Here is a 17,957-nt window from a genome sequence, read left to right on the forward strand (position 1 = left end):
AATACAAATTAAAACAAGGTACTATTTACACCTATTAAATGGCCAAAATCCAAAACACTGACAATACCAAATGCTGGAGAGAATGAGGAGCAAGAAGAATTCTCATTCATTGTTGGGAATGCAAAATGGTGTAGACACTTCAAATGACATTTTCATGGGTTCTTTTTTCTTTTTTTGTTTTGTTTTGTTTTGTTTTGTTTTGTTTTGTTTTGTTTTGTTAGAGAGAGTGGGTGGGGGAGGAGCAGAGGGAGAGGGAAAGATAACCTCAAGCAGACTCCCCACTGAGCACGGAGCCCCACTTGGGACTCAAACCTACGACCCTGAAATCACGACCTGAGCCAAAATCAAGAGTCAAAGGCTAACTGATTGAGCCACCCAGGGGTCCTCATTTGGTGGGTTGTTATAAAACTAAACCTACTCTTACCATATGACTTAGCAATTGTGCTCCTTGGTATTTACCCAAAGGAGTTGAAAACTTATGTCCAAGCAAAAGTTCTGCACATGAATGTTTCTAGAAGCTTCATTCATAATTGCCAAAACTTAGAGGCAACCAAGATGTCCTCAGGTAGGTGAATGGATAAATAAAGTGTGATACATCCAGACCATGGAATATTTTTTAGTGCTAAAAAGGAATGGATTATCAAGCCACAAAAAAGACACGGAGAAAACTTAAATGTGTACTACTAAGTGAAACAAGCCAATCTGAGAAGTCTACATACTGTATGATTCCAACTATATAACATACTGAAAAGGGCAAAACTATGGAGACAGTAAAAAATTAGTGTTTGCCAGGGGATTGTGGGGGTGGGGAGGAAAGTAAATAGATGGAACATTTTTAGGATAATGAAAATACTCTATAGAAACTACAATGATGGCATTATACATTTGTCCAAACCCATTGAATATACAATACCAAGAATGAAACCTAATGTAAACTGTGAACTTTGATTATAATATGTCAAAGGAGGTTCATCAATTATGACTAATGTCTCACTCTGGTAGGGGTTGTTAATAATGGGGGAGACTGTGCACATGTGGGGGCAGGGAATATATGTGAAATTTCTAGACTTTCTTCTCAATTTTGCTGTGAATCTAAATAAAACTGCCCTAAAAAAATAGTCTTTTTGAAAAGTTGGACAAAATATTTCAAAATACTTGAACACACACTTCATAAAGGTATAGGTGGTGAATAAGCACAGAGAAAATTGCTCAATATTATTATTCCTTAAGGACCTGAAAATTAAAAACCACCATGACAATTAGAATGACTGAAATAAAATAAAAACTGATAACACCAAATGCTGGTGAAGGCATGGAGCAAAGTGAATGTTCATACATCGTTGGTGGAAATGCAAGGTGGTATAAGCCATTCTGGAAAACAGTTTTATGGTGTCTTAGAAAGTTAAACATATACTTAACATGTGATACACAATCTCACTAGGGTATTTACCTGTGATAAGTGAAAACATAGTTTCTCACAAAAATTTCTACGTGGATGCTTATTGCAGCTCTATTCCAAACATTAAGAGCTAAACAACCCAGGTGTCCTTCAATGGGTGAATGGATAAACAAACTGTGGTACATACAGACAATGGAATACTACTTAGCAATAATGGAGAACAAACTATTGATACACATAACAACATGACTGAATCCCAAATGCATCATGCTAACTGAAAAAGGCCAGATGTGAAAGATTACATTCCGTATGTTTCTATTGATATGATATTCTGGAAAAGGCAAAACTATAGTGACACAGAGCAGATCAGTTGCCAGGGATTTCAGGGGGAGGGTGGAGTTGACAAGGGGCAGCTCAAGGTTATTTTGGGGGTGATAGAACTGTTCTGTATCTTGATTGTGGTAAAGATTACAAGACTCTGTGCAATTATCAAATCTCATGAAACTATAACCAAGAAGAGTGAATTTTATTGCTTATAAATATAAAGCTGAATAAATGACTTCTCATTTCTCTTTGCTTTTTTGCAGTATTTAAATGCTTTCCTAAACCAAAGGTACATAAAAACCTGAAAGCTATTGAATTTATTTAATGTTTAATAATAATTTAAATGTTGAAAAATATATAATTTAAAATATTTTAAAATAATATCTTAAATCTTTATCTACATTTTACTTTATTTTTTTTAAAGATTTTATTTATTTATTTAACAGAGGGAGAGAGAGCACAAGCAGGGGGAGCTGCAGGCAGAGGGAGAGGGAGAAGCAGGTTCCCCCCTGAGCAGGGAGCCCAATACAGGGCTTGATCCCAGGACCCTGGGATCATGACCTGAACCGAAGGCCGACACTTAACCAACTGAGCCACACAGGCGCCCCTACATTTTACTTTAATATTATATGATGTGTAGATCACACTTTATTTTTCTCCAAATAGTTACATTGTTCTAGTACCTTCTATTCAGTAAGCCGTTTTCCTTCTCTGCTTCATTCCCCCTCCCCCATTTGAAACGCCCTCTTTAGCAGACACTAATTAATTACCTGTACTTGGAGTGTTAATAGCCATTCATTGAGGGGCCTCTCCATTGACTTATGATTATTTCTTTGTTGCATTTTATTATTGCATGTATATAGTGTCTATTTTTGGACTTTCTATTCCATTTCATTGCTCTGATGATTTGTTTGTGTGTGTGGGGGTCCTTGTTAGGTATCCTATGGACATGTGTGGGTAATATGTAATTCTGCCGCCTAATCGAAGAAGAAGGTTGGAGTCATTATCATCTATGTAATTAACAAAATTGTAAGAGTGGTTTGGCTTGATCAGGGACAATGGGGAGGATAGATGAACAATAAGCTGAGGGTGGATCTCTGGGGAGCACTGTGATTTGAGCAAGAGTCAAATTTCAAGAACTTTTTTGGGCCTGTTATTTGGCCTCTACATTGTTTATTGTTTTAAATTAGCTGACTTCACTCATTTATATTACCTATGGCCACTTATCAGTATTTGAGTTTGTGATTCGAGACTTTGTGAGAGAGGAGAGAATGCAGAACCTGTCAAAGGGGCCTTTACAAAAGGATCTACAAGGTGTAAGGCAAACCAAGAGGTGGGGTGTCACAACAGTCCAGGATGTGGAAGAAGAAAAATGAACTTAACAGTGTCAAATACCCCTGAGAGAGCCAGTCAAGATACGGGCTGCCAGGTCATCTGTGCCTTTAGAGAGAGCGTGCTCTGCTAAATGGGGTTAGAAATCAGATGGCACTGTGCTGAGGAGTGACTGGATCTTAGAAACCAGAGATAATGAATGTAGACTGCTGTATGGAGAGTTTGAGTGGGTTGGGAGGAGAGAAATTGGATAGTAGTGCCTGTGAAATCTAGTGAAGAGAGAGGTCAGTTTGTTTTGTATGCTGACTTACTTTTTTGGATAGAAATCTGAAGAATGTATACAGGTTGAAGGAAAAGAGTGAGCAAGGGAGAAAAAGTTGAAGATAAAGGACAAAAAGGAAATAACTAATGGCCAAAGCCTCAGCATCAGTGAGAGGGAATACAATCAAACACAGGCTTTGCCTTGAATAGAAAGGATTCCCGATCATTTAAGATTGGAGGAAAGAAAGTAAGAATGTTGATAGATGTAGCTGTTTGATGCTGGAGGGAATTGCAAGGAGGCACAAGTAGTTTCCACACAATGACCTCAATTTTCTTGTTAAAATAACAGGTGCACCGAGAATGAAGGGGGGAGATTGTATGGCTGGAGTGGGGTGATAAACTTTTGAAATAGTGGCTGACTGTGGTCAGAGTGAAGGATTAGTGGGTGCTATTGAGGAGCTAACTCGGATTAGAAAACCATAAATCTGCAGAGTGGATTATTTGCTCCTGGAGCACTCTTGCGCCTGGGTGTAAGAGAAGAGAAGGTCCACTCTACTTTGGATTGAAGGTTGCAGTGAGAAAGGACAGGCTGTAGAAATGTAGACAGTAAGGTGCTGGTGTCCAAGCTAAATTTCAAGCAAGACTCGGAGAACATGGAAAGATCCAAGTCTCCCTGAATTCAAAGAAAAAGAAGTGACAAGAAAAGGGTTTATGTCATTTGAACCTAGCATCACTTCTGACTTAATCTTGTTTTTACCTTATTTTTCCCTTTCCCTAATTTTCCTCACTTGCTTTATATCCACTCATTATTTTGTAAGACACATTTTAGGTACAAGGCCAGGCATAAGCAAATAAAAGGAAACTAAAAGCACACAGATGGTCAGACAGAGGTAAGTTTCATTTTGACAAGAGAAGCTGTCAAATGTCTCAGTTGAGGTTTAATTGAAAACAAGATGCTGAAGGTGTTTAGGATATTTTCTGGTTGATAGGGAGTGGATGTTTATTGAGGTTGTGGAGGTTAGGGTTTGTTCAGTAGTTCTCATCTTGGGGTAATTTTGTCCCAAGGGGACACTAGGCAATGTCTAGAGACATTTTTTGGTTTTCCCAATGGGGGTTGGGGTATCCCTGGTGTCCCTCCAACGGGGGTTGGAGCAGCCAGGGATGCTACTGATCATCCCACAGCACACAAAATTGCCCCCACAACAAAGAATTATCTGATCCAAATGTCAATATTGATGAGGTTGAGAAACCTGGATTAGTTAAAACTATTTATAAGACTGACGGAATATTGAGAATGGTAGGAAATCATCTGGAGAACCACTGAAGAAAGGGGGAGGAAAAGGACTGACCCAGGGCAATAGGCATGCCAGGTAACGTGGGATTCAAAGATGTGTATTTTTGGGTGGTGATTTGCGAAAGGATGGAAGAGTCAGCCCACGGGGAACTGGATTTGTGGTACAAATTTGTAAATGATTCCTGGGTTTAACTATTATAAAGCAAATATAGGGAGGATGAAAGTAAGGGAATTTAAATTTTCCACTTGCTTTTGAAAAGTCACATTTCAGTTATCCTTAAACAAAAGAGCTTCTAGCTCTTTCCTTTGAAGTTTCCAGATGAATGCAACAAAGATGAATATTGGTTTGGAAAGAATTTATCTCTGACACTGTGACATTACATAAGTCCTTGTTATATGCAACTGATAAAGCACTAAATTTTACCCCTGAAACTAACAATATACTATATGTTAACTAAATTGAATTTAAATAAAAAATTTAAAAAACTAAAAATTTTTTAAAAATATTTTAATAAAAGAAAAAGAAGATGTCCTTATTTTCTCCATGGCCTTCCACCAGTCCTCTGCATCTCTCATGTTTTCTTTTCTTTTGGTTTTCCCAAAGCAAATAGTACCAGTTGCCTCTTTTGGTCAAACTCATAGAGCTGACTGTCTGTTCTATTCACACTACATGCAATAAGTATTCTCTTATTTAATTAAAATAGACTTTCTAAACAATTGTGACCTTCACTGCATCATTCTTGTAATACTCCAATACTGGACATTTATTTACTTTAGATGATAAGCTGTTTAAAATACCTGCCGGGCGCCTGGGTGGCTCAGTTGGTTAAGCAACTGCCTTCGGCTCAGGTCATGATCCTGGAGTCCCGGGATCGAGTCCCGCATCGGGCTCCCTGCTTGGCAGGGAGTCTGCTTCTCCCTCTGACCCTCCTCCCTCTCATGCTCTCTGTCTCTCATTCTCTCTCTCTCAAATAAATAAATAAAATCTTTAAAAAAAATAAAAAAAATAAAAAATAAAATACCTGCCTTTTGGAATACTGAAGGAGTTGCAATATTTATTAGGTTTTGAGACCTCCTAATCCAATTTTTGTTTATTTGGATGATTAGATATTCCTTTCACTTATTAACTTCTTATTAACACTGAAAAAGAATTGATTTAACCTCTTTTTCTGCATAGCAAGTTGGCTAAACCTTTTAATTCTAACCACTAAAGTCAATACTGAATAGCTTTTAAGATAATATCAATTTATGTGATACATTCATCTATAGTTTAGATGGGTTGCAAAAAATGCACAGGTCTTCTGGGCCATACACACCTCTAGATTCCCAACCAGATTACATCAAAAGAAACTTGATGACTCATTTGCTGATGATCACAAATAGATGAATTTATTTTAATTTCCAAATCTCCATATATCTTCTACTAAATGTACAAAGGAAGACATGTGTCCTTTAAAAAATTAGTACTATGGGAATGAGATGGTATTTAAATAATTCCCTTCTGTCTGTAGTCCCAGTACTTAGAGCTCTCCTAAAATGATAATAAGACTGATGATGAAACAACAGAAAGACAATTATATAGAGCTTTTTAACACCATGTGTCATCTATATGTATTGACATAGACATCTGTAACTACTTTAGGCTCATAATATTTATTCAATTAAAAAAATTGGATTAATTTTCTCCCCTACACAGATGAATAGTTATAGCCTCTACCCTTTTAGTAAGTGATTGGACTAATCCATGTTCAATTGTACCTTTCTTTGACCACATTTTATGTACATGTAGTAAGTGTATTATCATTTTAAAAATACATCCTTTCCTTCTGCTGAAATTAAGGAAGACAAGCACTAGTTATTTTATATACATTAACAACATTTACTTTAAAAATGATGATTTAGAAAACTTACCAGTAGGCGTTGTATTTCATCACATTCATTTTCAGAAAAGTTGGCACTATTTGGGCAAAGGTAGTATCTATCTCTTTTGTGTAAATTATGCAGTACTAAGTCATTAGGCTTATTTTAAAATTTTATCCCTCTACATTCTCTATTCCCTTTCCCTTATAGCACTCTAACCACCTAACATAATATATAATTAATTTTTTTATTGCTTATATATTTTCACCCTCTAGAATGTAATTTCCATGGAGGCAAGGATATTGGTGTATTTTATTCACTGCTGCTCCCATGCACATAGTAGGTACTAGATAAATAAATATTTGTTGAATAATTGTAGTTGTTATGTAAATTAATCTAACCACTTGTCTAATGGCACAATTAAGCAAGAGATGTCTTCACTGACTTTTCAAAAAACAATTTTACTGTTTTTAATGATTTGATCTGTTTTAACTTCTTCAGTTATCCCCTTCTTAAAAGCTTTTCATGAGAAGCATGCAGTGCCATTTCAAGCAGTCTGGACTCCCACACCACTGCAAATTCTTTACTCATCCAGCTACTATTTGCATGTGGATCCCTTAGAGGTTTATAGCGTTCAATCCTTTTCAAACCTACATACATGCCTTTCTAGGTCGTTAGGGAAATGATTAATTCTCTGGTGAGCTTAATAAAGAAGTTAAATGTATTGGAATAAAAATAAAGAACACCAAGTAGGCAATGCTCAACTTTGTTCTTTTCATAGGTGTTTGCATTAACGACTTCCTACAACATTAAATTTGTAGTTGTGGCAAAAAAGAAGCTTCTTTTTAAAAATTTCATATTACTTGTGTTGTACTTAAAGAGTTACTTCATAAAACATCAATTGGGTGTGGGTTGTAATAGAGTAACAACACTCCCATTGGTATAAACCTTCACTATGCTAGGTTAATACAAGCCATAATGTGAAAATATGAACAATCCCCATATAATTCTCATTGCATTTTAGAATTCATTACATGCCCTTTTAAATCTGGCTTGTCTTTTTAATTATCTGTTGCTTGTGTTAATAATAAAATTAATTTCTGAGTAACATATTGGTTGGGCAATTCTTGAGAACAGGAACCATATCTTATTCATTTTGAAACAACCAAAGCACTTAGCCCATTGCCATGCATATGGTAAGTACTAAATAAATTTTGAATGAATATACCCTTGGATGAATGAGGAAAAGATGTAGAAGATGTAGAAGACAAGTCTGACCAAGGCAATCAAAATAAAAGATCATCAATACTTTTTCATTTTAAATTATGAATATTTGATATTGGGTCCTACAAAGTAAAGAAGGTAGAAATCAACCACTTTCTCAAGCTATCCCATGAGAATAAACTATTTCAACCTACACTGTAATTCAAACTTCCAAATGAATATTTTATGGTAGGCAATTATTAAATAAGTTGTTTAATAAGCTGTTTTATTTTGCTTTGCTTTTCCAGACTTAGGACTCTAAACAACATAGAAAAGGTCCTCAAATATTCTTCTGCTCATTCATATGAATTGTCATTTTATTAAGACCACATTTTCCAACAAAAGCATAATTTATTTGATTGTACTTAGGGAAAGTCAGGGAGTAGGATTCAAAGGATTGTAGAAGGATTGATGATCAGCTATCCTTCTAAACTATTTGTGTACATGCTATATGTTGCAGCCAAAGATACAAAATAAATGAAAAATTTGCAGAGTAGGTGTACATTTCTTAACAAATCAGAAATAAAATTTTATAAAGATGCCTAATATTTATTTATTTTTATTTTAACAGTGCTGCCCTTTATAAAAAGCAAAGCAAATTTTAATAACCAATGGTTTTCTACTGAAACAATATTTTCTTTTAACCATTCCCAAGTGAACTAAATATTATATTTCTGGTATAAATGAGTTTTTTAAAAAAATTTTGAAGAGATCTTGTTAAAATATGTATTTTAAGTAAACATGTGTCCTTAGCATCCAATTACACATTAGCAGGAACAACTTGGAGCAGTTTATATCTCAGATCTGTAAAAGCATGAAAATAATAATGTGTGAACTGCTAACCTTGAGATCTCATGAACTCCAGTATCTTTCTGAAGACTCTATGCTTCTGAAAACATCTTTTCAGTCTGTTGACATCTCCTTATTTTTTCCTTAAAAAAGAAAACATGTCTCAATATGTCACATAAGGTTATATTTGCAAAAAGTAAAGCTAACTACATGGTATAAATATAATGTGACACAGGAAAATCAGTAGGAATCCTAGAATATAAACAAAGCATTAAATATAAAACTAAATAATCACACTGTATATAATTTAGCAGAAAGAATATCCATCCTAGAAGAATATAGCAAATTTCTAATCAATAAACCAATACTACTATGCACAAGAAGTTCAAGACATTCCATCTTATTAATCAGCATTACACTAGATTTCAATAACTTTCTGGTTTCCAGGGGATTCATATCTTCAAGACACACAAAAATCCAGGAAAATCATCCAAAATGTCATAGCTATATAATTGGTAGCAATCACAATGAATATTTATTATGTTTTTTGATTTGCTTAAAGGAAACTATTTAATAATAAAATTAACTCAAACATTTATATGTCCTGGTTTTAAGATATCTTAGGTTTTAAGAAAATAATTTAGACAAATCATTCTTTAAAATAAACATGCCTTAAGAAAAATCTTATTTTTAAAATTACAGTGCCATAATTCAAAATGATTAGTGCAATAATTTTAAAAGGTGATGAAATCCTATTATGGTACACTAGTATTTTTCTCAAACTAAAATGTACATAATCACTTTCCCTAAAGAATTAATGAACTTTCCCTTCTAAAATATTGAAGTAAATCATTATGTCAGATACAAATGTAAAAGTTTTCCTTAAAGATGGGATAGAGAAGTTTGTGAAGGGTGGTTCATTTATTATTTCCACAATAGCCAGAAATGAACCATCATAGACCATGGCCAATGACAATAGGTAGTGTAGAAATACTATACATGAGTTACTTGAATGAAGAAATAGCCTGAGCAAACAAAGTGGGCTGATGTTGTTCAGACAAGCTTAAAACATCAAAATCTTTAAGAAAAAAAAAAGGTCTCAGGAACAGTGTGTCTCTGAGAGCCTCTTTCTTCCTTTATGTACATCTACATTATACATGGATTTAGAACAGACTAGAATATCCATGGTACTCACTCACAAATGTTATCAAATTATAGTTGCAATTATAGAGCTAACTAGAGGTTACTGAGTCTAGTTTGGTTCTGAGGAAGTCCAGATTCAGCAGAAGAAGTTGAGAAATTTTGGAGAGATTGATTCAAAATTCAGTTTTAAAGATAATTTTAAATATCTTAAACTCTGTTGAGAACATTATACCCTCAAATGATGACATACTAAAGACCACTGAAACAATCTCTTGTATCACCTGTTACACTCATTTTGAGGAATATTTCAGAATATAACTTTTTCTGTCTTCTCTGTTAATGACATATACATATCCTAAGATTGCAGGTCAAGCAATTAAAACCAATAAGCAAGTATATTAACAGATCTCTCTACCTGCTTGTAATATATCCACTGAATAAAGATTTTACAAATTATTTGCAATTAAAACAAAATACCAAAAATAAGTTAGATGCTGAGTTGAATATGTCTATAAATGTCATCCATAATCTCAACTCAAATTTTCTTGTTAATGAATTCCATATTATTTAAATGTCACTTTTACCTAGTGAGGTATTGTTTAAGATGTTATCCTAAAAATAAAAAGTTTTTACTGTTATTTAAAAAAATGGGGAAACTGCTATCTAGTTCAGTCTCCCTATTTTATAAATATGAAAACTGCCATATATTTGACATGTAGCTAAATCTGAAGTAAGAGATGAAATACTTTTTGACTGCTGATTGTTAAAATTGGAATTGAAAACATAATTGTATTTTCAAACCAAATAAATAAAAGACTTTTTATAGACATTGAGGGTAGTCTATTTACATACCTGCAATTATCCTGTAATTTAGATAGAGGCCAAAGGACCCTTGGTAATGGAAAAAAGGAACCCAAACTCTGACCTGTTTGAAAGTCAAATACATAAACATATATTTGATGGACAGGGTTGACCCAAACTGAGGCCAGTCGAGCCCCTGGGAGGAGTCCATCACAAAGGAAAAATAATTCTGGAAGAACAAGTAATTTTCAATGCAAATTCCCAAGATTGGGCATCTGAGGATCATGCTAGTTCTGGGGCAATGTGCAGTAGTTATTGCTGAAAACCATTCCAACCCAGCAGCTTGGTTCTCTGGATGTGACTTGGGGATATGGGCTGTATGAGACTGTGAGCAAGTGTGGGTACACTTATTGAGAGAGAGGGAATTTGAAGAGCTATGCTAAGATCTATGGATCAATAGAACTCACTCTGAGACCCAGGCAACTTTGTAAAGGAATAATCTCTAGGTAATGTATCTCAGAAAGATCTAGGGGCTGTTATTCTTCCTCTGCAAACCCTCTGGGCACAACAGTGGTGATGTACACAAGATTGGCGGGGACTGCCATTTTCCTGGAATCCTATGTCTATGAAGTAATCACGACCTAAGATGCATACCCCTAGCATAGCCTGTTAAGGTTGTACTTGAGTAGGATCCCAGTCCTATGGATGGCCTTAGCAGTGACAAGTGACATCAGGACTGATTTGTGGATAAATATAACCATCCTAGGCACTAAGTAAAATATTCAAGGAGAGCGAAATTTATGGAAGACCAGGAACATGTACACGAATGTATGTAATGTATACATGTACACACTAATGTAAATGCACCATCATTTGTCTTCATAAATTTTTGTGGTACTCATGTAAAGAATCCTGGTTTAGGATTATAAGTTCTATGAAAAGTAATATTGACATAAACCTATGTTATCATTTAGGAATGTGCACCTAACATTCATGGTTCATATCTGGTCTTTTCTAATATCTGGGATTCGATTAAGAAATTCCCTGAGACCCAGTTTTTCACTTTTAGAAATTTCTGCAGTCTTGCGAAGCTAGAGGGAATGGTGAATACCACCTCTCCTTGTGTCTGGTTCCTTGACTTCCTAGTTGCCCAGGGACATTACTGCAAGCCATCCTACAAATCCCAGCAGCTGTTTGTAGTGGCAAGGGTAAAGGCACTCTCCCGTGTTTGTCAACATTTTCTCTAAAGGGCACCTTTAGTAGGTCAGTGAGGCACAAAGCTCTTGTTGGCATGTTTTAATCAATAGTCATGCTAGACTTCACTGAGGTTACTGAAGGCACATCTCAGTGGTAGCCTTGACTGAGCTATCAGATCAGCTTGTATTATTTTTAATGGATGATTCATTGATTAACTATAAGGAAATATAGCTTGCTTAAGACACTCTTGTTGCTGTCTTTTAAAAAAAATCTCTTGCAAATGCCAAGATTTTGAGAATAAACTTGTTTCTCTCAGGATCACAGAATTTGAGATCCCCAAGCTGACCATTTCTGCATGTCTGGAAGCCTGCTTCGTATCAGTTTCAGTATGTCAAAAGGAAATGTCACTTTGTGAACAGAAGTGAAGAAATGTGAATTTGCTGTTCACTATTTCTAAGGTGATAATAAGACTTATAAGTTCAGTACAGTAGTTTAATTGCATTTGCAACTGCATCTTAAAATATAGTATTGCATAATTAATATGCCTGCAACCAGCAAAAGCATCATTCTCTCTGAAGGACAGCTTCCTGACAGAAACAAAGGGCCTAGGGCAAAAGAATCTAGCAGGAAAGACCAATCTGCCATGTAAAGTTTGACGCTATCTTTCTAAAAGAATAAAACCCCACTGACAGTCACATTGATTCTATTTAGAATTCTTTCTTAAGTAACAAGATCACTCTAATTTTGTAACTTCACACACATGTCAAAGTGCAGTTATCAAAATACACACAGCATCTACTCATTTACCAAACAACAAAAAATGAATTTCTGTGTCTTCCTAACATGTGTTGAACTATAATAAAGTAGTATCACATGACCAAGAAAGTTTTCTAAAATGATAGCACTTAGTCATTCCATTTCAGTAAAGTGGACAAGAGTTACTGAAACAAATTAAATCAGTCCTAATTAGGCTGTTTATGTATCAGGTAGTCACCATGGGATTCTTCCACTCAATCAGCTGTGCTCAAAATTTTACACACATTTCTCTAGAATTGTTCAGATGGATCTCTATTTAACACGTGGGAGAAAACATAACGATAATTATGGGAAATTTGCAAGAATTATAAGAAAATCTAGGTGAAAATTTAGGTAAAAATTTTAAAACTTAAAGAATTAAATAATTTTCTAGGAAATTTCCAATTAGTGAAATTGATCCAAGAAGAGGTACAAACTTGATAAAACAGATTAAAAGAGATTAAAAAGTTGTTTTGGGCTCTGCGGTCACAGGGCACAAGCAGGTTATAGGGAAGCCTTAATGAACCTTTATAACAAAATGTTGCAAGTTGTTTAGAGCATACACTTGACCACCAAAAATGTTTCTCAACCTTTACACATTTTTCACTCCCCCCCACTCATGTTCACACTTCCCAGTTTAGGGTCTGTTATTCAACATGGCAGACTATCTTTGCATATAGACTCACCTCCAGGAGTTTTCTCTCTCCTCTTCAGATCAGCAGGATTAAAAAAGACTATGGACTCTGAGAAACAAACTGAGGGTTCTAGAGGGGAGGGGGTGGGGGGATAGGTTAGCCTGGTGATGGGTATTAAAGAGGGCACATATTGAATGGAGCACTGGGTGTTATACACAAACAATGAATCATGGAACACTACACCAAAAATTAATGAAGTAATGTAAGGTGATTAACATAACATAATAAAATTTTAAAAAAAAAAGAGGAAAAAAAATCACTTGGTTAAATTCAGATCTCTTTCTACTATGAAACTACCCGTAGTCACCGAACAGATGATTATGACTAGAGAAAATGTAGGATACTGCATTACGGGCATAACTATTGATATATGGTCATAGGCTTCAACTCTTTCACACCACTAACAGAAGTACCTTTACTTCTTTGCAACTCTCCAACATTTCTGCCCATCTCTCTCTCAGTTTATGATACTGCTTCTAAGAAAACTGGAAGAACAATTCAATTTCCTCTTCTTATCTGTATCTTGTATACTCTTGATATTTATACCCATATAGTCAGCCTTCAATCCTGTTATAATGGAGAAACTCCTCTCTCCCTCCTAAGATCAATCCCTTCTCTTGGATTCTATTTCCTCTCACCAATTTTAGGTCTTTGCTACTTCAATTATTCCCTCTTGCTCCTGCATCATCATTCCCCCCCGCCATTTTACCAGATTATTCCCATCTGTCTGCAAATATGTTGTAATATCTCCCAACTTTAAAAAAATCCCTTTTATTCAACAAAGTACTGGAAGTCCTAGCTGCAGCAATCAGACAATGAAAAGAAATAAAAGGTATCCAAATTGACAAGGAAGAAGTAAAACTTTCACTATTTGCAGATGACATGATACTGTATATAGAAAACCCAAAAGACTCTACCAAAAAACTATCAGAACTGATAAATGAATTTTATAAAGTTGTAGGAAATCTGTTCCAGAATTCTGTTCAATTTCTATACACTAATAATGAAGCAGCAGAAAAATAAATTAAGAAAACAATCCCATTTACAGTTGTACCAATAATAAGAAAATACCTAGGAATAAACTTAACCAAAGAGGTGAAAACTATAAAACACTGATGAAAGAAATTGAAGATGACACAAAGAAATGGAAAGACAGTCCATGCTCATGGTTGGAAGAGCAAATACTGTTAAAACAATCTACACATTTTACGCAATCCTTATCAAAATACCAACAGCATTTTTCACAAAACTGGAACAAACAATCCTAAATGTGTATAGAACCACAAAGACCCCCAATAGGCAAAGCAATCTTGAAATAGAAAAACAGAACTGGAGATATCACAATTCTAGACTTTAAATTATGTTACAAAGCTATAGTAATCAAAACAGTATAGTACTGGTACAAAAACAGACATAGGTCAATGGAATAGAATAGAAAATCCAGAAATAAACCCACAGTTATATGGTCAATTAATTTTCAACAAAAGAGGAAAGGAATATACAGTGGAAAAAAGACAGTCTCTCCAACAAATGTGTTTGGAAAGCTGGACAGCCACATACAAAAGAGGGAAACAGTACTACTTTTTTATACTATACACACAAATAAACTCAAAATAGATTAAACACCTAAATGTGAGACCTGAAACCATAAAAATCCTAGAAGAGAGCACAAGCAGTAATTTCTCTGACATCAGCTGTAGCACTGTTTTTCTAGATACAAGGCAAAGAATATAAAGAGCAAAAATAAACTATTGGGACTACATCAAAATAAAAACTTCTAGAAGTGCAGCAAAGGAAACAATCAATAAAACTAAAAGGCACCCTACCAAATGGGAGGAGATATTTGCAAATGACATATCCAAAAAAGGATTAGTATCCAAAATATATTAAAAAACTTGGGGTGCCTGGGTGGCTCAATCATTAAGCGTCTGCCTTCGGCTTGGGTCATGATCACGGGGTCCTGTGATCAAACCCCGCATCAGGCTCCCTGCTCAGCAGGAAGCCTGCTTCTCCCTCTCCCATTCCCCCTGCTTGTGTTCCCTCTCTGTCTGTCTCTTTCTCTGTCAAATAAATAAATAAAATCTTTTTAAAAAAATAAAATAAAAAACTGATAAAATCAACACCCAAAAAATGAACAATCTAATTTAAAAATTGGCAGAAATCATGAACAGACATTTCTCCAAAAAAGACATACAGATGGCTAACAGACACATGAAAAGATATTCAACATCATTCATCATCAGGGAAATGCAAATGAAAACCACAGTGAAATATGACCTCACACCTGTCAGAATGACTAAAGTCAAAAACACAAGAAAAAACAAGTGTTGGCGAGGATGAGGGGGAAAGGAACCCTCATGCACTGTTGGTGGGAACACAAAGTAGTACAGCCACTGTGGAAAACAGTATGGGGGTTCCTCAGAAAGTTAAAAATAGAACTATCCTACAATCCAGTAATTTCATTACCAAAAAAAATACAAAAACACTAATTTGAAGGGATACATGCACCCTAATACGTACAGCATTATTTACAATGACCAAATTATAGAAGCAGCCCAAGTGTCCACCAGTAAATGAATGGATAAAGAAGATGTGGTGTATATACACAGTAGAATATAATTCAACCATAAAAAGGAATGAAATCTTGCCATTTACAACACGGATGGAGTTAGAGAGTATTATGCTAAGTGAAATAAGTCAGTCAGAGAAAGACAAATACCATATGTTTCACTCATGTGGAATTTAAGAAACAAAACAAACGAGCAAAGGAAAAGAGAGAGAGAGAAACTAAGAAACAGACTCTTGACTATAGAGAACAGATGGTTACCAGAGGGGAGGTGGGGGGAGATGAGTGAAATAGGTGGAGGAGATTAAGAGTACCCTTATCTTGATGAGCACTGAGTGATTTATATGTTGAATCACTATATTGTACATCTGAAACTAATATTACACTGTATGTTACCTATTCTGGAATTAAAATTAAAAACGTAATTAAAAAATCCCTTTACATCAGTTCCCCATCTCATCTCTTTATTTCTCAACTCCATTTTATAGCAACTTCCCCAGAGAGGGCATTCTCCATTCCTCAGATGCAATTCTATATTGAACTCCTCCAAATTAGGCTTCATTTTTACCACTCCACTGAAGTAGCGCTTCCCAAGGTCAGCAGTGAACTCGGATATTGACAAACCAAATGGTAAATTTTCTCTCAAGAGAGTTTGAATCAGATAATCACTTTCCTTTTTGTTTTTTTTTTTTTTTAACTTGGCTTCTAGGATACCATGCATGAAGTAGGCTTATCTCCTACCTCATCTGCTGCCCTTTCTTAACCTCTTTGCCTAATTTCTTCTAATCTTCCTGATGTCAAAATCCTTTAGTAGATTGAGGTCTGATATTTCTTCCCTGATTCTTTCTTACAAAAGCAGATCCAGTCCTATGTCTTTAAATACCACCATTTATTTATGAATCCCCAATTTCGCTCTTTAGCTTGAACCTCTTCTCTGGGCTGTAGATTCTTATATCCACAGCCTATTCCACATCTCCGCTTGAATGGCTTATATGCTTTTGAAAGTTAACATGTTAATATAATAATAATAATAATATGAAAGAAAGGAAAGAAGGAAGAAACAAAGGAAGGAAGGAAAGAAGGAAGGAAGGAAGGGAGGGAAAGAAAGAAAGAAAATAATATACTCCAGGCTTCCTCCTCCTACTCCAGTCTTTCCCAGTGCAGTAAATGACATCAGTGTTTACCCAGTGACTCATAATGAAAATGTAACTCCTCGAGAAATGGCTAATTCTAGGATTGGGGCAGGGAAAACACAAAATGAACTTGAAGCATCTTATGGTACTGGAAAGAAAGGAAGAGAAAGAAAAAAAGAACAGGCACAGGCATGTCAAAAGGATACAAGAACAAACCTTAAGGAACTCTCAATGATCAAAGTTGGAATAATTTAAGCAAATAATAATAATAATAATGGCAGTATTAGATTATAACACAAAGAATAAAATGAATATCAGTGAGTCTATACTCATGGAAATAAATGACTGAATCAATAAATAGGGGAGAAGGAACAAATCTTTCTTACAAGTATTCCAAAAAATAAATGTAGATACTTCTCCCCTTCAGGAAGTAGAACTTGAGCTGTATTTAAATAAGTTGAGCTGTATTTAAATAAGTTGCTTCCAAAGAATAGGAGAAAAGGAAAAAAAGTAATGATAAATTGGGGAAACCTGGCAGATACCATCTTAACCAAATGACTAATATTAATATCACCAGCATGCTGGTATCATCTAGTCCTTCATATATTTGGACAAGAAGAGCACTACATTTCCTGTGGCTTTCTTCTTCCACACCCCATGTAATCATGAGAAAACATCAGAGAAAACTAAAATTGAGGAACTTCTAACTATGCTCTTGAAAAAGTAATGGCCATAAAAAACAAGGGAAGACTGAGAAAACAGAGGAAAATAAGGAGACATGATGACTAAATTCGACACAGTATCCTTGAGTAGATCTTATTAGAATAGAAAAAGGATATCTGGGAATAAATCTGAAAAGAGTCTGTAGTTTAGTTAATATAATAATAAATGATACAATGTTAATATCTTAGTCTGGACAACTGTATCATGGTTATGTAAGATGTTAACACTGGGGGAAGCTGAGCAAAGGTTTTAGCTAATTCTGTGCTATTTTTGCAACTTTGCTGTGAATCTAAAATTATTCCAAAATACAAAGTTTAGTTAAAAAGCCCAAGAATTATTCATGTCTATCTCTTTTTCTTAAACCTCCCATCTAAACATCAGC

The 17,957-nt window shown here is 35.1% G+C and overlaps 1 protein-coding gene across 3 annotated transcripts in view; it reads right to left on the minus strand.

Annotated features, from left to right (window-relative positions):
- Positions 1–17,957, minus strand: part of CSRNP3 (cysteine and serine rich nuclear protein 3) — a 188,874-nt gene that overhangs the window by 131,412 nt on the left and 39,505 nt on the right. The window contains exon 2 of one of the 3 annotated variants that reach the window (XM_032409120.1): positions 8,577–8,665. The exons of the other annotated variants lie outside the window; for them this stretch is intronic. Within the exon in view, the coding sequence (XP_032265011.1) occupies positions 8,577–8,589 (13 nt within the window). The 5' untranslated portion in view covers positions 8,590–8,665. The remainder of the gene's footprint in view (positions 1–8,576; positions 8,666–17,957) is intronic. 3 annotated transcript variants of the gene reach the window in all.

The sequence above is a fragment of the Phoca vitulina genome, unplaced genomic scaffold (genome assembly GCF_004348235.1).
Source record: "Phoca vitulina isolate PV1807 unplaced genomic scaffold, GSC_HSeal_1.0 scaffold1, whole genome shotgun sequence".
NCBI lineage: Eukaryota > Metazoa > Chordata > Mammalia > Carnivora > Phocidae > Phoca > Phoca vitulina.